This window comes from Eumetopias jubatus, unplaced genomic scaffold (genome assembly GCF_037043125.1).
Source record: "Eumetopias jubatus isolate StellerSeaLion01/CBP00866 unplaced genomic scaffold, mEumJub1_p1.0 scaffold_12, whole genome shotgun sequence".
NCBI lineage: Eukaryota > Metazoa > Chordata > Mammalia > Carnivora > Otariidae > Eumetopias > Eumetopias jubatus.
Genome location: NW_028274818.1, coordinates 37786091 through 37805327, shown reverse-complemented (window position 1 = coordinate 37805327; position 19237 = coordinate 37786091). Strand labels below are relative to the sequence as shown.

General features: G+C 48.3%; 2 protein-coding genes across 10 annotated transcripts in view; one reads left to right on the top strand and one right to left on the bottom strand.

Annotated features, from left to right (window-relative positions):
- Window positions 1-11767, top strand: part of PACC1 (proton activated chloride channel 1) — a 37410-nt gene extending 25643 nt beyond the window's left edge. For 6 of the 8 annotated variants that reach the window (XM_028125799.2, XM_088016959.1, XM_088016956.1 and 3 more), the window contains 5 exons: window positions 863-1014; window positions 5667-5809; window positions 6774-6918; window positions 9034-9141; window positions 10800-11767. In XM_028125799.2, coding sequence (XP_027981600.1) covers window positions 863-1014; window positions 5667-5809; window positions 6774-6918; window positions 9034-9141; window positions 10800-10961 — 710 coding nt within the window. In that variant the 3' untranslated portion in view covers window positions 10962-11767. Of the gene's footprint in view, window positions 1-862; window positions 1015-5666; window positions 5810-6773; window positions 6919-9033; window positions 9146-10799 lie in introns of those variants that run through there. The other 2 variants (XM_088016953.1, XM_088016958.1) reach the window with 2 other exon arrangements.
- Window positions 11768-13332: 1565 nt separating this feature from the next.
- PPP2R5A (protein phosphatase 2 regulatory subunit B'alpha) overlaps window positions 13333-19237 on the bottom strand; it is a 65197-nt gene continuing 59292 nt past the window's right edge. For both annotated transcript variants that reach the window (XM_028125797.2, XM_088016952.1), the window contains exons 9-13: window positions 17627-17677; window positions 17022-17141; window positions 16814-16941; window positions 16050-16151; window positions 13333-14518 (exon numbers count right to left, since the gene is read on the bottom strand). In XM_028125797.2, the coding sequence (XP_027981598.1) occupies window positions 14386-14518; window positions 16050-16151; window positions 16814-16941; window positions 17022-17141; window positions 17627-17677 (534 nt within the window). In that variant the 3' untranslated portion in view covers window positions 13333-14385. The remainder of the gene's footprint in view (window positions 14519-16049; window positions 16152-16813; window positions 16942-17021; window positions 17142-17626; window positions 17678-19237) is intronic.

The following is a 19237-nucleotide window of genomic DNA, read 5'->3' as shown; positions in this document are numbered from 1 at the left end:
GGCGCTGGGCTCTGGAAGTGTGGGCATGAGCTCTGGGGGCTCAGGCTGTGCCCACCTACTGTGTGTACCTGCTCTGCCCACAGGATGCCCGACTCACCCTCTGGATGGCCTGGCCACAGGGCAAAGCCAGAGCCTCGGGTGCCTTTTGCCTGGGCTTCTGGAAAGTGTGCAGCTCGCAGCTTCTTCGCCCATCTTTGCCCTGTCTTGTGTTTGTCCCTCTTCTCTGTGGGTCTGCGTTGGTCCCTTGATCTGCGGGTTTTACTTTCTGATCCCTGGGTCTCTGAGCTCTGCCTGTGTCTGGTGTCACACACTGCTCTCAGGTGTTTCTAGCGCTGAGGTTGGACAGCTATCGTCAGTAGAGCCTGGGATGAGGTGCTCTGGCTGAGGGGAGGGAGGGACCGTCGGGGTGTGACTTGCACACCTGGATCCCCCGATCAGAGCAGGAGGTGTGAGAGGCAAAGTGAGCCGTGGGGAGTCCCACAACTGGCGGCCCCCCAGTGAATCTGCAGGTGGGTGGTGGTGCTGGGGGTTGGTGCTGCCAGGCTCCGTCACGGAGGCCCCCTCAGGGTGTGCTGAGCAGGGTTGTGAAGTAGGGTGGGTTTTGGTGCAGGCGCCAGGGAGGCCAGGAGAGGGGCTTTCTGGGAAGGGGACTGTGTCTTCCATTCGAGTAGGGCTTTCTGAGGGCCACCGACGTGGCTCCCCATCCCCCATAACCCTCTTGTTCTCCCTCCTCTGCCATCACCTGGGGAGTCATGAACTTGGGTTGTTGGTGGGTGTGAAAAAATGTGTGTGATGTGATTTTAGGGGTGTGGCCGGGGACTGTGACTTCTGACATGCCCTTTTTCCTGTTTGTGCCCCCTAGGGATTGCTCTGTACCCGGGTCAGGCCCAGCTGCTCAGCTGCAAGCACCATTATGAGGTCATTCCGCCTCTGAGGAGCCCTGGCCAGCTGGGCGACATGAACTGCACCACCCAGAGGATCAACTACACAGACCCTTTCTCCAACCAGACCCTGGTAACTCCCGTTCCCCTGCGCCAGGCCTGGGCAGGTGTCAGCCCTGCACCCTGCGTCCCCCGGTCTTCTTCCTGCCACGAGGCCGCTCACGCTCCCTTTGTGCAGGCCCTTGGCCCCCAGCGACCACGAGGCTGTCCCAATTGGAGTCATGGCCATGGCTGGCTGGCCTGCATCAGGAAGGGCTGTGGGGGCTTCGGCATTCTCCGAATGATCCTCAGGGATTCCTGACACTGTGATAAGATCCTGTCCTTGACGGAAGGACAAAGGGCTGCAGGGTGAGGCCAGGGTGGTGTCGTGGAGTGAGTCCTCTACCTGAGTGCCCACCAGAATTGCCACGTGGGGCCAACTGAATCATTCATTCCTGGGGGCGGCGTCTGGGAATCCGTACTTTGAAATAAATAGGCCAATGTAAAGAAGCCGGTCTGGGAACGAGGACCCTGGGCCCCGGTGGCATCTGCACAGGGTTTTGGAGACAGGGAAGAAATTTTATATTTATTTACATCTTCTCTTTTGCATCCTGTGCCCTTGTTTCGGAAAGGATTGCATGGGGCTGAGTGCGGGTTTTCCAGTAGAGACAACATCATGCTGTGTTTGTGTCTGTGCACAGTTCCAGTAGCTGGGAGTGTCTGGACGAGCAGGGGTCTCCCCCCCGGCCCCTGGAGCGGCGGGAGGTGAGCTGTGGATGGGGAATGGCCGGAGGAGAAGAGCTCCCGTGGCTCCTCGGGGTGGGTCGAAGGTGGAGAGTCCCGCCGGGATGGTTCTGTTCACATTTATTCTAGGCTTCCTCCTAAGATCTGGCAGAAACTAGAGTAAAATAAAGTTTCCATGACAGCCCCACAAACCCAGAACAGGTATCACCAGTGGACGAGACATTTTGAACTGGTGTAAACCACAGATTGGGTCAGATGGACTGAGCAGACAGACCAGAGAAAGCCCACACCCTGAAACAGGCGCAGGAGAGGCTTGGGGGAGGGGAAAGCCTTCCTTCTGGCTCCCAGCTCCCCCTTGGCGGGCTCAGAGGGCAGGGCCGCGGTCAGGGGCAGTGGTTGGGACAGTCATCATGGGACAGTCATCACAGGACTGCCCGTTGGCAGGACCTGCTGTGGCTCCTGTCCTCCCAGGGTGCGCAGAGCCGCTGGGCATAGCGTTTGCTTCTGGGTAAGAACATTCTCTGCAGAGGCTCGGGGGAGGTTCCCTGCTTGGGTGCTGGGGCAGCAGAGGGAAACGGAGCAGAACTTGAGACTGGGCCTCCATGGTGGAGCGGGGTGACAGGTACCGGAGAGGAATCTCTTACCAGGAGAGAAATCCACCAAGTACCTGGCCTGCCGGCATTGCCTGCCCACCGCCACGGAGCGTCAGCCTGGGCGAGCGCAAGAACCACCCGGGGCGGGGGGGGGGGCACCCGCACCCCAGACCTGTGCTCATCACCTGGCCCCACCTTCAGAAGTGGGAATGGAGAATTAAGGCCCATTAGACATTTACAGGGAACCAACGGCATAGAAGAGGACCAAGAGGAGCAAACAGAATGGACTCTCCAGAACAGGGAAACGGATGCTAATTGAAATGAAAAGGAACGTAATTTTTAGAAACGTTAAGGAAGAGCAGGCAGGGTCTCGTGGGGGCCAGACCCTGGCGCCCTGGCTGAGCGGCGCCGCCCAGGATCCCCTCGCGCTCGTTCCCAGACCTGGTGGTGCCGGTTGTACTTAGGCAGTAGTCATGTGATTTAAATATTATGAACACCCATGAAATGGGGGCACACAAGGAGGGTTGTCAGCACAGAAACTACGTTGAAGGCTGTTACCGCCTGCAGCTCCGGATGATGCTTAGTCTTCTCCAGCGGTTCGCGATGTGGCTCCTTGCGGTCCAGCTGTCAACTGGGAGGGGTCTGGCCTCTCTGGACGCCAGGCCCCCCACCCAAGCAGCAGGGGGAGGTGAGGCGGGGGGTGGGAGAGATCGACAGGGAAGCACAGGAGAGCTCCCGTGGGGAAGGGGGGCCGTGGTGAGCTCACGGCAGCTGGGGGGCACCTGGGGGGGCGCCAGTGAGGCCCTCTGGGGGCGGCCTGTGGCATGTGGTGCCTCTGCAGGCCCCGAGGGAGCTCCATGGTTAGAGGCGTCTGTGTGCTTTGTTAGCCCCCTGGCTGATTGGGCCTTGGTGGAGGTCCTCAGTGGCTGTGCCTGGAGTGGGCATCGGAAAATAAGCCCCCAGCTCCCTACACCCCTGCCGCTGAGGCCTTGGAGGTTGGCTTGTCATCCGGCTCCCGCCCCTGCCCCCTTTGTTTGCAGTGTGCTGTCTGGGAAATGGGTAGGCTTCAGGCTTTTTGCATCCTGGCCAGTCTGTGCAAGCGGCCCACTGGGGGCCTCCTCTGACCTGCTTCAGCAGACTTCCGATTCTCATGTTGCCTAGGCTCCCTCGTGCCCTCAGTTCCGTGCACTTTTACCGCATTAGGGCCACCGCTGTCCCAGCCTGTAGGACCCGTTCCATTCCTCACTGGCTGACGTGTTCCCGGGGTCCACATGGTATGCCCTTGTCCCCTTTCAGTTTGTTCCCAGAGCATTCCAGTTCCAGAAAGTAGCTTGTGTGTTGGGCACAGACTAGGCCGAGCTGCTGGGCAGAAACACCCCAAACAGACACTGTGGCCGAGACCAGAGAGAAGTCTGGAGCCAGTCTTCTGGAGCTTCTTTGGAGCCAGTCGGGCATGAGGGCGGGGGGGCGCCGGGGGCAGTCAGCGATGGCTTCTGTCTGCCACTCTGCCATCCGCAGGGCAGGCTCTTGGGCCTCGTGGGCGGCCCTGGCTTGCCGTGACGGGCACATGTGGACTCGCCCGAGTCACTTCTGTGCGTGTTCCAGGAACTTCATCATGTGACGGTGGCCGGGGCCAGAATGGAGGCCCCAGCAGGGTGGCCGTGCCCCCAAAATCCGGGATTGGGGAAGCGGTTCTGGTTCTCCAGGAGGAAGTGGATGGTGGGAACGGTTAGCTTTCTCTGCCACTCCTCGACATGTCACGGAAAGGTTGAGATTACAATGGACAGAGATCTCTCGGGAAAATGCAATAAGAGGCAGGTGTGAGGGGCGGCTTCGCATCAGTTGAACTGGAATACTCGGTGCAAAGGGCTCCAAGAGGGTTGGTTAATACGGATAAAAAACAAATATAGGACTCTCCACTAAGATGTAACAGTCAGAAATCTGTATATGCAAAACAGCGTTCCACTTGTATATTTTAGGCAAAGCCTGTTAGAAATAAAAAATACCTGTTGCCTTAAAGGGTGACTAAATTCGTACTTTTCTCTCTCATGTCCACAGATCAAACAGATGCAAAGGAGTAAGGATAAGAACCGAACAGCACAATTCATAAATTAAGAGTGAGCGGGTGGAACACTGTGCTTGACGGTGCTCCCTCTTCAAATGTCTGTAGAGCATTGATCAAAGTTATTGATGTAAAGATTTTTTCCCCCAAGTTAATCTATAAATCCAGTGTCAGTTGATTTTTTTCATGGAATTTAACAATCTAGTTTTAAAAAGTCCTCTTAGAAGAGCACCTGTGCAACGGTCACTCTGCCGGGTTTTGGGGTAGGGAGCAGCGCCGCGGACCTGCCCGGACAGATGGCAGAACAGTGTAAACCTGGGGTTCAAACCTGTGTCTGTCCGTTGCCTGGGAAGCAGGAGGTAGATCCCTATTTCACACCAGATACAAAACTGAAAGCTAGGCATATGAAGTGCCTGAATGTAAAAACATGTAAAAAGTGTTATAAAATACAGGAGAGGGGCTCCTGGGTGATTCAGTCGGTTAAGCATCTGACTCTTGATTTCGGTTTAGGTCACGATCTCAGGGTCATGAGATCAAGCCCCGCATCAGGTTCTGGGCTCAGTAGGGGATCTGCTTGGGATTCTCTCTTTCCCTCTGTCTCTGCCCCTTTTCCTTTGCCCCTCCCCCCCGTGCATGCTCTCATGCACATACTCTCTCAAAAAACAAAAAAAAATATAGACCGTTGATGTAATTTTGGTTTTCCTTGGCAAGAAAACCCAGAGCCATAAAGAAAAAGATTTATAGATATCACTGTATTAAATTTAAAGCTTCATGTAACAAATGACACTAGAAACAAAGTTGATGGAAAAATGACAGACTGGAAGAAAACATTTGTACATGTAATGGATGTAAGCTAGCATCCTTTTTATTAAGTAGAGCAAGCATGCATCAGCAGGGGAGGGGCAGAGGCAGAGGGAGAGGGAGAGAATCTCAAGCGGAGTCAGGGAGCCTGACTCATGCTCGATCTCATGACTCTGAGGGACCCTGTGGCAGGTCTGAGATCATGACCTGAGCCAATGTCAAGAGTCAGATGCCCAGCGGACTGAACCATCCAGGCACCCCACTAGCATCCCTTCCCAGTAGAGGACTCCCCTAGCGCAGACCACCACTGAGAAAAGTGGATGGAGGACAGTTGCTCTCAGCTCTGGTCCGGCTCATACCCAGAGGGCCACCCCATGGGGCTGAGCAGGGGTGAGCATGGACAGCAGTGGGGGTGGCCTGTGGTCCTCTGGGGTCCGCGGGGCGAGGGGCTTTCCGGTCACAGTGTCTCGGGGGGGGGGGGGTGCGGTCAGGAGTACAGCAGCCGCGGCTCCTCCAGGGCTGATCGTGGCCTTTGTGTCTCTGCAGAAATCCGCCCTGATTGTGCAGGGGCCCCGCGAGGTGAAGAAGCGGGAGCTGGTCTTCCTCCAGTTCCGCCTGAATGAGAGTAGCGAGGACTTCAGTGCCATCGATTACCTCCTCTTCTCGTCTTTCCAGGAGTTCCTGCACAGGTGGCCTTTCAAGTCCGCAGCGGGCGGGCCCATCCCAGGGCGGGGGCGGGCACTGCCCAGGGGACTGACCTGGAGATCAGTGGCTCGGGGACCTGCCTTCACAAAGCGCAGCAGGTCCGATGTGGGGCACGTTTGGACTCGTGGGCTGAGAGGCTTGGTCCTGTCACAGCCGGGACCTTGTGCACCCCCCCGAGTCGTGGGCCAGGTCTCCCCCTCAGTGTCAGCCCTCAGTGTGTGTTTGCCATGTGCGTTTAATATGGGGATGAAAGTTCCCATCTGCCCAGCGGGGTGGGGGGGGTGGCGTGGGGCAGGGGGGACCCCCCAGCCCCTCTCTGGTGCCTGGAGTGCTCGTTGGGACTGTGAGCATTTTCGTCACATGCCCGAGCCGGCATGACCCCGGCCTCCAGGTCGTGCAGAGCCCGGGGCCCCGTTGAAGGGAAGTGGGGTGGCAGTCACCACGGAGGAGAGGCCGTTCCCCTGCCTGAGGCTGTGGGCCACCTCCCCCCGCTCACACACCCCTGCTCCGTCCTTCCGTTTCAGAGCTTGGAGCCTTGGCCGGGGCGTCTTCCGTCCTGTCTGCTCCCCACCCCCCCGCACTCCCTCCACCCTCCCTGCGCAGAGCTGCTGGCTGCACAGGTGCCACGGGTGTCCTGTCTGGTGAGGTCCCCCTCACTGGGCCTCTCAGGAGGAGGCTGGTGGGCGCACCTGCGTTCTCGGGGCCAGTGCTCTGGGAGCAGGTGGGAAGGAGGAAGGACCTCCCCCACGGGGGGCCGCCTCGAGGTGGGTGGCAACTCTCCCTGCGTCTGCAAACCCAGATCAGAGCTTGGAAAGGAGGCAGGAAGTGGGCAGCATCGTGGTGGTGCCAGCCAAGAAAGCGGCTCCAAGTAGGGGCTGGGGTTTGAGTCTGGCCGAGGTTGCGTCCTGCTGTCGGCCTCACTGGGCCCGCCCTTCTCTGCCTTCCAAGCCCAGACAGGGTGGGCTTCATGCAGGCCTGTGAGAGCGCCTATTCCAGCTGGAAGTTCTCCGGGGGCTTCCGCACGTGGGTCAAGATGTCCCTGGTGAAGACGAAGGAGGAGGACGGGCGGGAGGCGGTGGAGTTCCGGCAGGAGGTAGGTGGCACTGGCTTCAGGGTCTGCCGCCGGCCGCCTCCAGCCTTGACTCGGGGGTGGAGAGTGGCTTTGTGGAAGAGATGACCTCTGGGCGGTCTTCAGAGTGGGAAGGGACCCCGTGGCAGGGGGGATTCGTGTTCCCCAGGCCCTTCCGTGGGCCACTGTAGGTCCTCAGCAAACATGTGGGTCAAGCAGAGCAGGTGACTGGCCCTGCACGGCCCGGATTCTTGGCCCTCAGGCTGCCGGCCGCATGGAAGATGGGTGATGTGCAGGGAAGAGACCAGATCCGGTGGCCTCTGAAGGTTGTACGCGTGAGGATCCGTTGGGATGTGGGGCGGGGGGGCGGATACTAGGTTGCTTCTTGTATTAATTTCTTTATCATCCTTTTTCCATTTCTTAATATTTTGAAAGGTGTGTCACATTAGAACAGTAATAATCATGTCACATCACTTCTGAAAAAGTCACGTATATGTTGGATATATGCTCAAAATGTGATCCTAACGGGAAGTGCGATTGAAAGCTTTCCGCCCCCTGGCCTGCAGCCCTGGGATGCACCAGGGGTTTCTAGCCAGGGCCCGGGGGTTGATGGGGGAGGAGCCGGGGAAGAGGCCTGGCAGTGGGGATGGAGGGAGAGGGCATCTTGGTTGCCGCAGCAGGACTGTTTTCGTCAGCTGCCGCTGAAAGCAAGGCTGCACCCCTACCTTTGGGACTTCCACCTTGGCTGTGGCCGCCCCCCTGCCCACATCCACACTCAGAGCCAGCCATCCTGTGTATCAGTGGCGGGGTGCCTGCTAAGGCAGCGAGGAGACAGGTCTGTTCTAGAAACCTCTGTTCCTCCCTGGAGATGTTGCAGTGGGCTGGACTCTGAGGGGCAGCATCGGGAAGGGTCTGGGTTGGAGTAGGGGGACCGACTCCATCGATGCGGCTGTCACTGGCCAGAAGCCAATGCCCCTTCCCTGCCTCTGGGTCCTCAGACTACTCCAGATTAGAGACCTTTGGGAAGGGCTTGAAGCCGGTTTTCTTCAAGAGGACAGGCTTTTTTCCTGCCCTGGGATGTGGCAACTCTCCTGGCAATGGGTCCTTAAAGTATTCTAGTTTGTCAGATAACTGTCACGTTCTGGAGTTTCCTGCACACTTTTCTCCAAGAACCCCCAGGACCTTCCTCATCTGGCCCCACAGTGGCTGAGAAAAGGAGACTCGATACGTGCACCTTGCAGTTAGGTGCAGCCTGCCTACCCGGCTCCCCCGCAGCTCCCCCGTGACCGGAACCCAAAGGGGCCAAAGGCCCAGCGAACCTACGCATTTTAGAATGTTTGTGCCGTTCGGTATTGTCTAAACTGGAAGTCTTTCGGTGGGTGACGTGAACTCTTGAACAAAGTTTAAAAGTTTTTTTATAGAGTGTTTTAAAGTTTAAAGTCCTTAATGTATATATTGTCTTCTTTGATCCTGACTGCCCCTTAGTGGTGTCGGCACTTTGCTGGCTGTGTGGCAAGGGGCTAAGTGAGGCTCAGCTCAGGGGGTGGACACGGCCCTTCGGCTGCACCTGGGCTTCTGCCCCTGGAACCTGTTTGCTCTCCGTGACACCAGGCAGAGTTTCTAGTAATTGATAACCAGATCTTACCAAGCACGCCTACTAAATATTTACAGGGAATGCTCAGCCGGGTGGGTCTGTGAGGTTGAACTTTGTCCCTGTAGACCTGAAGGGTTGAAATACTCCGCTTTTAAGATCAAGTATTTTGAAGTTTGAGGTTTCTGTGGCTTCTAATCATGCCTTAACATGATACTGTGAATATGGTTTAATATGATTAAACCATAAACATCTGGACATAAACCACTATGTCCAGATACATAATGACAGTTTTGGTGATTCTCCAGAATACCTATTGTACATCCCGGATCCTATTCATTTCCCCAAAGAGCTGGAAACCAGGGTAAAGTCTCGGCTCTTGTACAAGTGTCAGGATGTTGTTTATGAGATTTCTGGCTTTCTCTGTCCAGAAGATGGTATGAAGAGAAGCAAGGTCCAAGATCCCCTAACTACCCTCTCCTTTCCTGCCACCCAGGCTAGGGAGGGGCACAGAGGTGGTAATACTGCTATCTTTTCTTTGTGCCTAGACCAGTGTGGTTAACTACATTGACCAGAGGCCCGCCGCCGAGAAAAGTGCTCAGTTGTTTTTTGTGGTCTTTGAATGGAAAGATCCTTTCATCCAGAAAGTCCAAGATGTGAGTATTACTTCAGGTTACAAGAGCAGACTCCCTGCGCTGAGGTATTTTGACTCATCCTTGCAGGCTGTCCTTGTCTCCTTTCATGGCACAAATTAGTTTGTCATTTCTGACATTCACGTCCTGTGTTAGTTGTGTTTCATTGGCCTTGCCATCACTATATAGTTGGCCCCGTGAAGGTGGAGACTTCATCTTTTGTTCACCATCGTTTTATCTGCCGTGTGGCAGAGTGCTCGGTACAGAGTACTTGCTTGGTGGTAGTGTTAAGTGAATGAGCAGAGTAGAAAGCATGGATCGCATTAAGCTAATGTCTAGATGACGGTTTTTGGAAGCCCTTCTTTTTTAATGGGTCTCTGTTGGATAATCCTTATTTGTTGTCAGAGCAGAAAGGTACAAATAAAAATTAACAGTGTGTCAATTAATGGCAGGTTCTCAGCCTCAGTCTGGGGAGGGGGTTGGGGAAGAATGATGGGACGGCTTTGCTAAAGGAACAGTCCAGGGAGACACCATCCACCAGAGCCAGGCCCCGATCTAATACTGATTGGCATTTAGATAATCCCAAAGTGTCCTGAAGTCGTGGCTTCGGGGAAGCACCTTCCGTGGCCGAGATCCAGACGTGGAGGGTCCCTGTGACATGAACTCCTCCATAACCTCCCCCGCCCCCCCCGGGAGGTGTGGACTGGCAGGGCCATGTGCACAGGGGCGCGTGCAGTGTGCTGAATCTGGGTTCCAGGTGGAAGAATGGATGCCTTCAGCTCGACACATACAAGTGCGTGATGAGACATTTTCCACTTAGGCTGTTACTCAGTAGGTGCCCATCGGGCCAGGGAAAGGCCACGCTCGAAAGAGACCTGCTTTTCTCGAGCAGTCACTCAGCTGCTTCGCAGCCCCGAACAGCGGCGCTGGTGTAACCGTTTTGTGTCTGTGAGCCCTGAGGCTCCAGTTGGCCACGTTCACCCTGCTAAACTGACTTCCCATGCTGGGGACTCAGAAACCAGGGCTGAGACCTCGGCCCAGAAGCGTTTAACATTTAGCGAGAGCTGTGAAGGGACTCGTTGCAGACAGTAAGTAGCTGCCGGAGGGGTTTGTGGGGTAAAGGTCTCTGCCGAAGTGGAGAGGGTTTTGGCCCCCAAGGAGCCGTGCAGGGTCGGTGCACTTGGGTAGCAGGAAAGCAGTGCAGGCATCAGAGGGCACAGCCTGGGGGCAGGAGTCCGGGGCGTGAGACCGTCACTGGACCGGGTGGAGGACAAGTTTGCATCACTGAGAGATGGGAAGAAAACAAGAGGAACTGACCTGATGCAGTGGGTACAGTTTTGGGGGAAATTTGTCTCAAAGCAAGTTCCCTTACTGTGGATGAGGCCAGAAATTTAAGCCTCAATACTGAGTATCTAATCTGTGCAAGAGTTTTAAGAAACTCCCCCCCGCCCCCCCGGATCCGTTTATGGTAGGAAGGGATTAGTATTTTTCTTCTCATACTTGAGCTCTGCACCTTCAAGGTATAGTCGGAACGAAGTACAGTCATGGCAGTTTTAGGACCCGGCTGTTTTTCTTGTCACTCCCATCATTTGGGGTAGGAGGCCCTTGACAGAAATGTTGATATGACCTAGGAATCAGAGTTGAAGCACACTGAGAAGCTTGTGTTTGTTGCTGTTTTCCAGATAATCACCGCCAATCCTTGGAACACAATCGCCCTTCTCTGTGGGGCCTTCTTGGCATTGTTTAAAGCAGCAGAGTTTGCCAAACTGAGTGTGAAATGGATGATCAAAATTAGGAAGAGATACCTTAAAAAAAGAGGTCAGGCAGCAAACCACATAAGCTGAGGTGGCCTCGTGGTGTTCATAGAACTGCCCCCGGTGATGGAAGTTCTCGCCACTTCATTGTCCACCGAGCAACCGGTGGCCCTGCGCTCACTTGAAACGAGCCTCCACTGCGAAAAGCAGCCTGCCAGACCACAGCTTCGACCCTGGCCCCAAAACAGGATGTTTAGAGCCTAATGGAACAGAGCCAGTGGATAACCTAAAACCTATTTAAGTATTTAAATTATTAACGAACATTTTTGGACATATGAATAGGGATTGTGGACGATGGAATTAGATATGTATCAGGTTTTCTGAAGGTTTGTGAAGCTGCCTTATTTGGTTTGGTGTCTAGTTAAGCTGTAACGGGATAATTAAGGCTCTACATTTCACCTTAGTCTCCACCCCCCCCCTCCGCGCCACCCAAGGTTTTTTAAGTGGACAGAAGAGAGCGTGATTTTTTCCCCAAATCCTGACGATGCAGATGTACAGGTTATGCGTTGAAGCCTCTGCACCCTGTACCCAAAGGCAGAATCCCTTATGTCTCCGGCATCATCGGCCAGTTACATTATCTGGCCTCTGACATGCTCTTTCATTTGTTAAATTTTAAAATGGGACTTTTTTAAAGCTACTAGAAACTAGTGCTACGCTTTCTTGTGGATTGACTAGCCCCCTACCTGTCTGGCTAGAATATTTGTTGATGCAGGTGTAAGAGTGCAAAGTGATTAACCTGCAAAAGCACTGGGACATGTGTACAGAGGAGGTGCCTACTCAGTATATTTTGATGATTTTATTAACAGGTAAATAAAAGTTAGGTTAATGCAAAAGGAGTCCGTGTGCCAGTATGAGTATCTGCTAAATTGGTAGACACCAGTACGCTTTCATTTTGTGACCTCCAAATAAGTGGCCACGTGAGCTTGGACTCCCAAGATGGATGGATCTGGACTCCCGAGGTACGTCATGACTGTGTCCAAGGAAGGGTAGGTGGCCCAGTCGGGAAGAGTGACAGATCTACTTTGTTCTCCGGGTTCTGTTCCTGTCCTACCAAAGCACCCATCTGAGAAAGGGGTCACTCAGTGTGACCCTCGAAGCCTTCAGCCTAGCTTTTGACAGAGATGAGTACTCAGTATTTTTCACATGGTAGCAGTGGGGTGATTTAAGGTTATGAAAATTGCCTCCAGAGTTTCAAATTATTTACATGCCCTTTGCTTCCAAAGAGGACTTGGAAACACTTCCTGCATTTTATAACCTGGCTTTAGGTAATTTAAAGAGGAAAAACTCAAACGTACAAGTGGGGCATTCTTATCTCATGTCTAACTTAGCAAGACACTGTTACTTGAATTACTAAAGATAAACTTGTGCAAAGAAATATTCCTTGGTACTTTGCTATGCCACAGAAGCATGCACAAACGTGAGCCTAGATCCTGTCTCTCTGTAAAGTCTTTTTTGTAAGGCAAATGTAAAGCCAGGTGTAGCTTACCTTAACAGTACTGGAAAACACGTGTCTGTGTGTGTTAAAATATCTCTGAAGATGACACACCACTTTAGTATTATTTAATAAAATTTGCTCATATAAACATACCAAAACTGCATTTCCTGTATTGTGGAAAGTTGAGAGACATCTTACATGTGCTTTAAAATAAGTAGTTAGGAAGTGAGCATTTTTAGCTTGTCAAAAAAAACTTTACAGCCGCAGCCTGCCCGAATCCACTGTGGCTGTTCAGTGAAAGAAATATATAAACCTTCCACTAACAAGACAGACCTAACCTTTACTTTCTGGAAAGGTAGGGCCGGCCCTTCAGTCTGTGTTCTGTGGTAGGATCACCCTTGCCTTCCTGTGCTGCCCCCAGCTGTCAGTAACACTGGCTGGCCTTGGGTTAGTGCAGAGGTTTTGGCAAAAGCACGTTGATCTGGGTGGCCGGGATAAGGTGGCTATTTGAGACACTAAAATATGAGCCATGTACCAAAAGGAAGAGTTTCTCTTGGGGCCGCAGCGAGTGAAAGGAGTTGCTTTTACAGTGACCTAGGAATCGTGTGCAGGACCCAGGCTAGAGTTTTTCATGAATGCAAAAGAGTGGGAAGTTTACAGTTATGTCTAATTTCTGACTGTGCCACAATTTCTCTAGACCTCACCTAGGGAAGTGTTTATAAATTTTGAGGTTTTTAATTACAACTGACATTTAAGATAATTTGAACCTATTCTCTGAACACAGACATGAAGGAAGATGAAAGGATATCCTAAAACTTAGAATTTTATACAGGTGTTCTATAAAACAGATGTACTCTGGTAAGTGGCTGCAACGGTCATGTATGTCTATATGAATATAAGGGACAGCAGGCTGCTTCTGGATGGCTCAACTTAGAGCTGGAAAAAGCAAACACAACATAGGCAAAATACAAACATAGACTTTATTAAATGCTGCTCAATCCCCCAATGAAGATCTTTCATTACAAAACAGTTTTCCACACAACTGCAAGTAAAGAGATTGGAATGGTACTCATAACAAAAGATGTGAGAAATACTTGACTAAGTGAAAACATACAAGACCTCTCTATGGTCAAGAACTCTACAGGGGAAGCCTACTGCATTTCCTTTAAATAAAGCTAGGCAGTGACAGTGAGCATTCTGTGTCACCACATTGTGGGACTCAGAGCCTCCTTCCCTGGGTCAGGAGGGACTGGAGGAAGGGCAGGTTGTGAGGACTGGAAAGGTCCTGCCTTCAGCCTTTGGGAGAAAGAGGAGGAATGAACTGAGAGGCGGGCTCAGGGTTCACCTGTGCTGCCTCTATGAATCTGGGCTCATGGCTTGGGGGGGTCGCAGATGAAAGGGGGATATTCATGAGGAACAATCTGAAGAATCTGGTTTACTTTCCCAGCTTTTATTTATATTTTGTGCTTTAAAAAGTCTGGCGATTTAAGTTTCTGCTCAAATTCCAGAGTGCAGTAATATCTCTGATGAAGGAAGGCTTAGGGCAGGTAACTCCCCCCATCATATTTCTGGGAGCAACAAAGCGAAGAGTAAGGATTACACCTCAGTTTTATTTTAGGAAATGTTCTTTTTCCCAGGATGTAACTGAGGTCTGCAGCAGTGTGAAAAGCACATTATAAAAGGGAAAAATACACAGAGCAAACTGCTATATCTATGTGCAACACAATTCAAGTCATAATTCTTACCACTCCCATAATTATCTCACTCATATCATAGAGGATACAGTTCATTCGTTTCTGTGAAACTTTAGAAGTGACACAATAAATCCATGATTAGACAAAGGTCACAGTATACCGTGGCCATGATACAGCACAGGGCTATGTTTAGTCCATATTTTTCATTTACACTTGCCAGAAAAAAAGTTGGCCTTTTAATTATACTGAGGTTTGTTTCATAATTTTTACATATTTCAAAAAAGTGTACAAAACTGCCTATCCAACAGAGGTGGTGGGCTTTTTTTTATTCATCACTTGTATTGCTGAGAATACTGTGCATGTTGTAAGCACTGTTTTGCTTTTCCAGAGCTTTCTTTAGCTTTAGCTCCTCTAATTTTTTCCATAATTCTTCACGTTCCAATTCCTTCTTTTTCTCTCTGTAGATAAACCAAAATTTTAGTAGTCAGAAACCTCTAATTTAGAGCCTGAAGAAACTTGCTGTTTGGCAGTGTGCTGGGGAACATATTATTCACCCACATTTCACTTCAATCCCTTTACTAAAGCATCTGAGGCCAATTACCTGAAACACCTAACTATTCTCTAAGTCACTCTCCTGAGTGATTACTGCCTCTGTGCATCTCCTGTACCAACTCAGAGATACTCCTTGCTTTCCCCTACGTATTCCACGACCGCTATTGTCATTTGTGCTTTATTACATTCACTCTCCCACCTAACCCTCTTACAGCCAGGAGAGCTGTGATGGTCGTCCTTTTATGGAGACTGAAGGGTGGCTATGAGGTCAGCCTGGAGCCACTTCCGGGTGGAATCATCTCTCTAGCCACTAACTAGTTTGTATCTTTGATGTCAAATGAAAACTGAAGTTTGAAAAGAGAAAAAAAATTCAAAATATTTTTTGTTTCAACTATTTAATTTCAATTCTAAGGAAAATGCTTCTGAATAACTTGGACAAAACTGTTCTGAAGGACTATATGAACATCTCTCAGATGTTTTTGCAGATATGATGATTATTCTTAGTCATGTGAAATATACAAGTTTCATGTGACCCTAATTACCTTTCTTGCTTCCTAAGGTTTAAACTATGTACCTAATTTCTTTTCCTGCCTGAAAGGTGCTATTTTTTTTTTTTTTCCAAGAGTTACTGAGGGGCTAGGATGGCCCTGAAGAGCTACCCTTGTTCTATTTGCCACAAGAAAATCCTGATTAGGAATTTATAGTCAAAAGAGATCAGCTTTTCCAAACAATAGGTGATAAACTTAGAAATAAATGGTAGTTATTATCCTCAAAAGATGGGTTGCTCAGGTAGAGTGGTTACTGCCTGCCTGATGTTTGAAATAAATGAGAAGAAAGTGATTTGCAGATTATTTTATATATGTTCTCCAAAAGAGGCAATCACTTAGGTTTGTAAATGTTGCTATATGCTACCATCTCTAAAATATTTACTGTTGCAAGGAACAAAATATTAATAGTACTGAGCCAGAGGCATACCCATTATGTGAGCTCCCGCTGACCAAAAAAGAACTATGCTGAACTTTAAGATACCACTTTGGTAAAATGGGCAACTTAAAACTACCAAACTGTTGTGCAAAGAGCAGTGGAAGAGTAAAGCTCACTATGGAAGCCCATCTGGACAAACGCTTTTCATAAATACATTGATCAAGTTGTATAAATTTGGCATAAATTGTATTTCATGATGCAGATGCTACCAGACCAATGAAGTCTAAGGCTCAGAATGAGATAAACAGGATTTATAATCCACATTAAAACTGTCATCTAACCAGTAGGGGAAGTTTTCTATTTGGAAATGAGTTTGAGCATTACAACTTGAAAGTCTAATGTAACTGACTTAAACATTATAATTTTAACTTAAGCAAGATACCTTATTGGACTGAATCCCATTCAACTAACCTCAAATGCATCAATAACTTGGTAATTAAAAATACCAAATACCTTTGTCTTTCAGCTTTGTATGAGCCAGTAAGGTCATCAAAGAGCTTGCCATTCATTTCCATTAGGGTTTTCAGCACGTTGTATACCAGTGCTACAATGGTCCTAAAATGAAAATAAGCAGTGTTGGGTCACAGGAAATGTAACATTATCATCCCTAAATGGTGGCTGATTCACTTAATCCATTTTAGAGATGATAAAGTGCGAGAGGTTTAACAGTTTGTTCAAGGTCACATACAGTTGTGACAGAGATGATTCAAAATTCACATCTGTCTTATAACGTTAGTTACCTTCATGTCTGCTCTACAGTCTACTGTCTCAAGCTAACAGTATTAAAAGATAAGAAAGAGCTACCTACCATAACTTGTAAGAAAAACAGGAAGTAGGAGAGGATGGTACTGAGGTTAGAATACATGCACAATCTGAACACTGCTACCATGACCTTGGGCACTTCAGCTTCTCCCTGGGAGAGTGCTAACCCGTGGAGGTTTGTGCATCCTCTGCAGATGTTGGGTTGGTCTCCCCAGCTGGGTTTGACCGCACAGTTGTGCAGAATGTCAGACTAGACAGTCCTCCCTTCAGGAAGATTTGCAATTTTAAATTGAAACTAAGAGCTTTATAAAACTGTATCAAGTACACAAAAGAACAGAACTGTGATGTTAACCTTGGAATAAGCTCCAAATCTCTCTAGGTTTCATGTATGAGTTAGATCGAAGGACAAAAAGCACAAACACAAGAATAACACAATCAACATAAAAGACACTTACGGATTCCAGTGTTCTTTGGAGATTTTGTACAAACTGCCAAACATAATTGGCAGAATTTTATCAATGTTCTCCTCAATCAAACTAAGAATATATTCATTATTCCAGAAGTACAATGCCCTTTCTGCAACCTAAGAAGACATTTAGAAATGTCAAAACTAAAAGAGAAAAAAGAAATAGTATAAAAATGGCTTCACTGAAAATATCATACCTGAAAATGAGAACTGGATACACACTTGGATATCTGCTTAAAAAGGGGCTCTTCAATTTTTTTGAACTGTGTGGGTTCAATGACATCTAAGATTTCTTCAATTTCTCCTAAAAACATCACCTAGGTTAAAAAAATTTTCTTTTAAGAGACATAACATAAATTATATGGTGTTAACATAGAAAACTATAAATGAGAAGGTTAACTGACAGATTACACAGTGGACAAAATTTAAGGTCTTGATTGTATATACAATTTACTATAATGGCCAGCTATCCCACCAAGTCTCTCAATCCCCAAAATACCACTTCTTGCTCAGTAGCAGTGACAGTATAGCTAGCCCAAAGAAGCATTTTTTTTTTTTTTTCCCAAGGATTTTATTTGACAAGAAGGGGTTTGGGGGGAGCAGCAGAGGGAGAGAAAGGCTCCTTGCTGAACAGGCAGCCTGATGTGAGCTCAATCCCAGAACCCTGAGATCATGACCTGGGCCCAAGGCAGATGCTTAACCAACTGAGCCACCCAGGCGCCCCAAGAAGCATGGTTTATAATAAAGCCCTAAGATTAAGAAATTTTAATAAAATTGTACTGTTTTTTTGAACAAAACCTACCTCTTTCTGACTGCATGTTTTTGGCCAAAATTTCAGCAACCCTCTGATCACCTGCAAAAGGAAAAGTTTAGCACAAATTAAGCAATGAAGTTCGTTAACCCCAGGAAATTTTTAGTAATTGTGATTGTATCAATATTCATTCTAAGGTAGATCAATGTTATTTAATATTTAAGTACATCAACAGATTTTCTGCTCAGCTTTATACTTTTATAATAACCCAACAAATAGGAGTACCTTTGTACCAGATACTATTCTAGAAGCTAGGAACACAGTGATGAACAAGACAGATGAGATCCCTGATTTTCCATTAAACATAGAAGTAATTTTAATAGTAAGTGCTACTTAGTAAGAAAATAAGGAAAATATAATGACTGGGTGGGGTGAGGGAGGGAAGTTATTTTAGGGAGAAACTAAGGAACAAAGATTTCCTGTTACTTAAAACCACTGAAGCATCAGAAAGCTTCCTGCTTTGTTTCATAGCTAGCACCATCTTGACAACCAACACACAAGGAAGTGATCGTGAACTTAAGTGAACACAGCTGCAAAAGTTTGTATTAAACTGAATGTTAACTGTATTAACAGAACACTACTACTTGCCCCCTTATGCCTTATTCCAGAAATTCCAGTTCAACTCATTACAGTTTTAAGTTAAAAGGGAAAACTATATGATCATCTCAAAAGATTCTGAACAGTTATTTGATATGTTTGACTGATTATATATTCTGATAAAAATTTATTAAGCTAGAATGAAGAGAATTTCTCAGAAACCATCAGCAATCATCTTACATAATGATTTCTTCGAAATACACTGCAAACCATCAGGGCCTGGTACTTTTGTGGAAATACATTTTTGTTAAGAAACTGGAACTCTTGTGCATTTTTTAAAAAAAAATTTTATGTGACAGAGTACACACAAGCAGGGGGAGTGTCAGGGAGAGGGAGAAGCAGGGAGCCCAACACAGGGCTCGATCTCAGGACCTTGGGACCATGACCTGAGCTGAAGGTAGATGCTTAACCGACAGCCACCCAGGCACCCCGGAAATATATCTTTGATAGCCTTTTAAGTTATTTTATAGTTGTAGTCCAGTTAATATTTTATAGCCTGGTTTAGTAATAAACCCTCATTCAAATTAAAATTAGGAAGAACACTTCTGGAGACAATCCAGTAAGTTAAAAAGGATCTGATGAATAATCTTGGACAGGAATACCAGAATTATACTTATTTAAGTATACAAAAGTATATAATGATTATATACCCCCTCATTTAAAAAAAAAAAGAAAAATTACGAAACTGAGTAGGAAAGTTCAATATGTGGCCAGATAAATACATAAAAATGCCTTTATAAAACAAGTGTCTAATAAAAGATGCGTTTCATAACAAAAACTAATGTACATAAATAAAATTTGCAAGAAATGTTTACTGATCATGAAACACTTCAAAAACAAGATTCAATATCATACATTTTTCCTACATTTAATGTAATTTCAATCAAATACAAACTAAACCTTCTGAAACTAAAAACATTTATTCTAAAATCCATAGATGTAAGCAAATAACCAAAAATTTTTTTGTGGGGGGAGGGGGAGAATTAATGGAATGGAACCCGCATT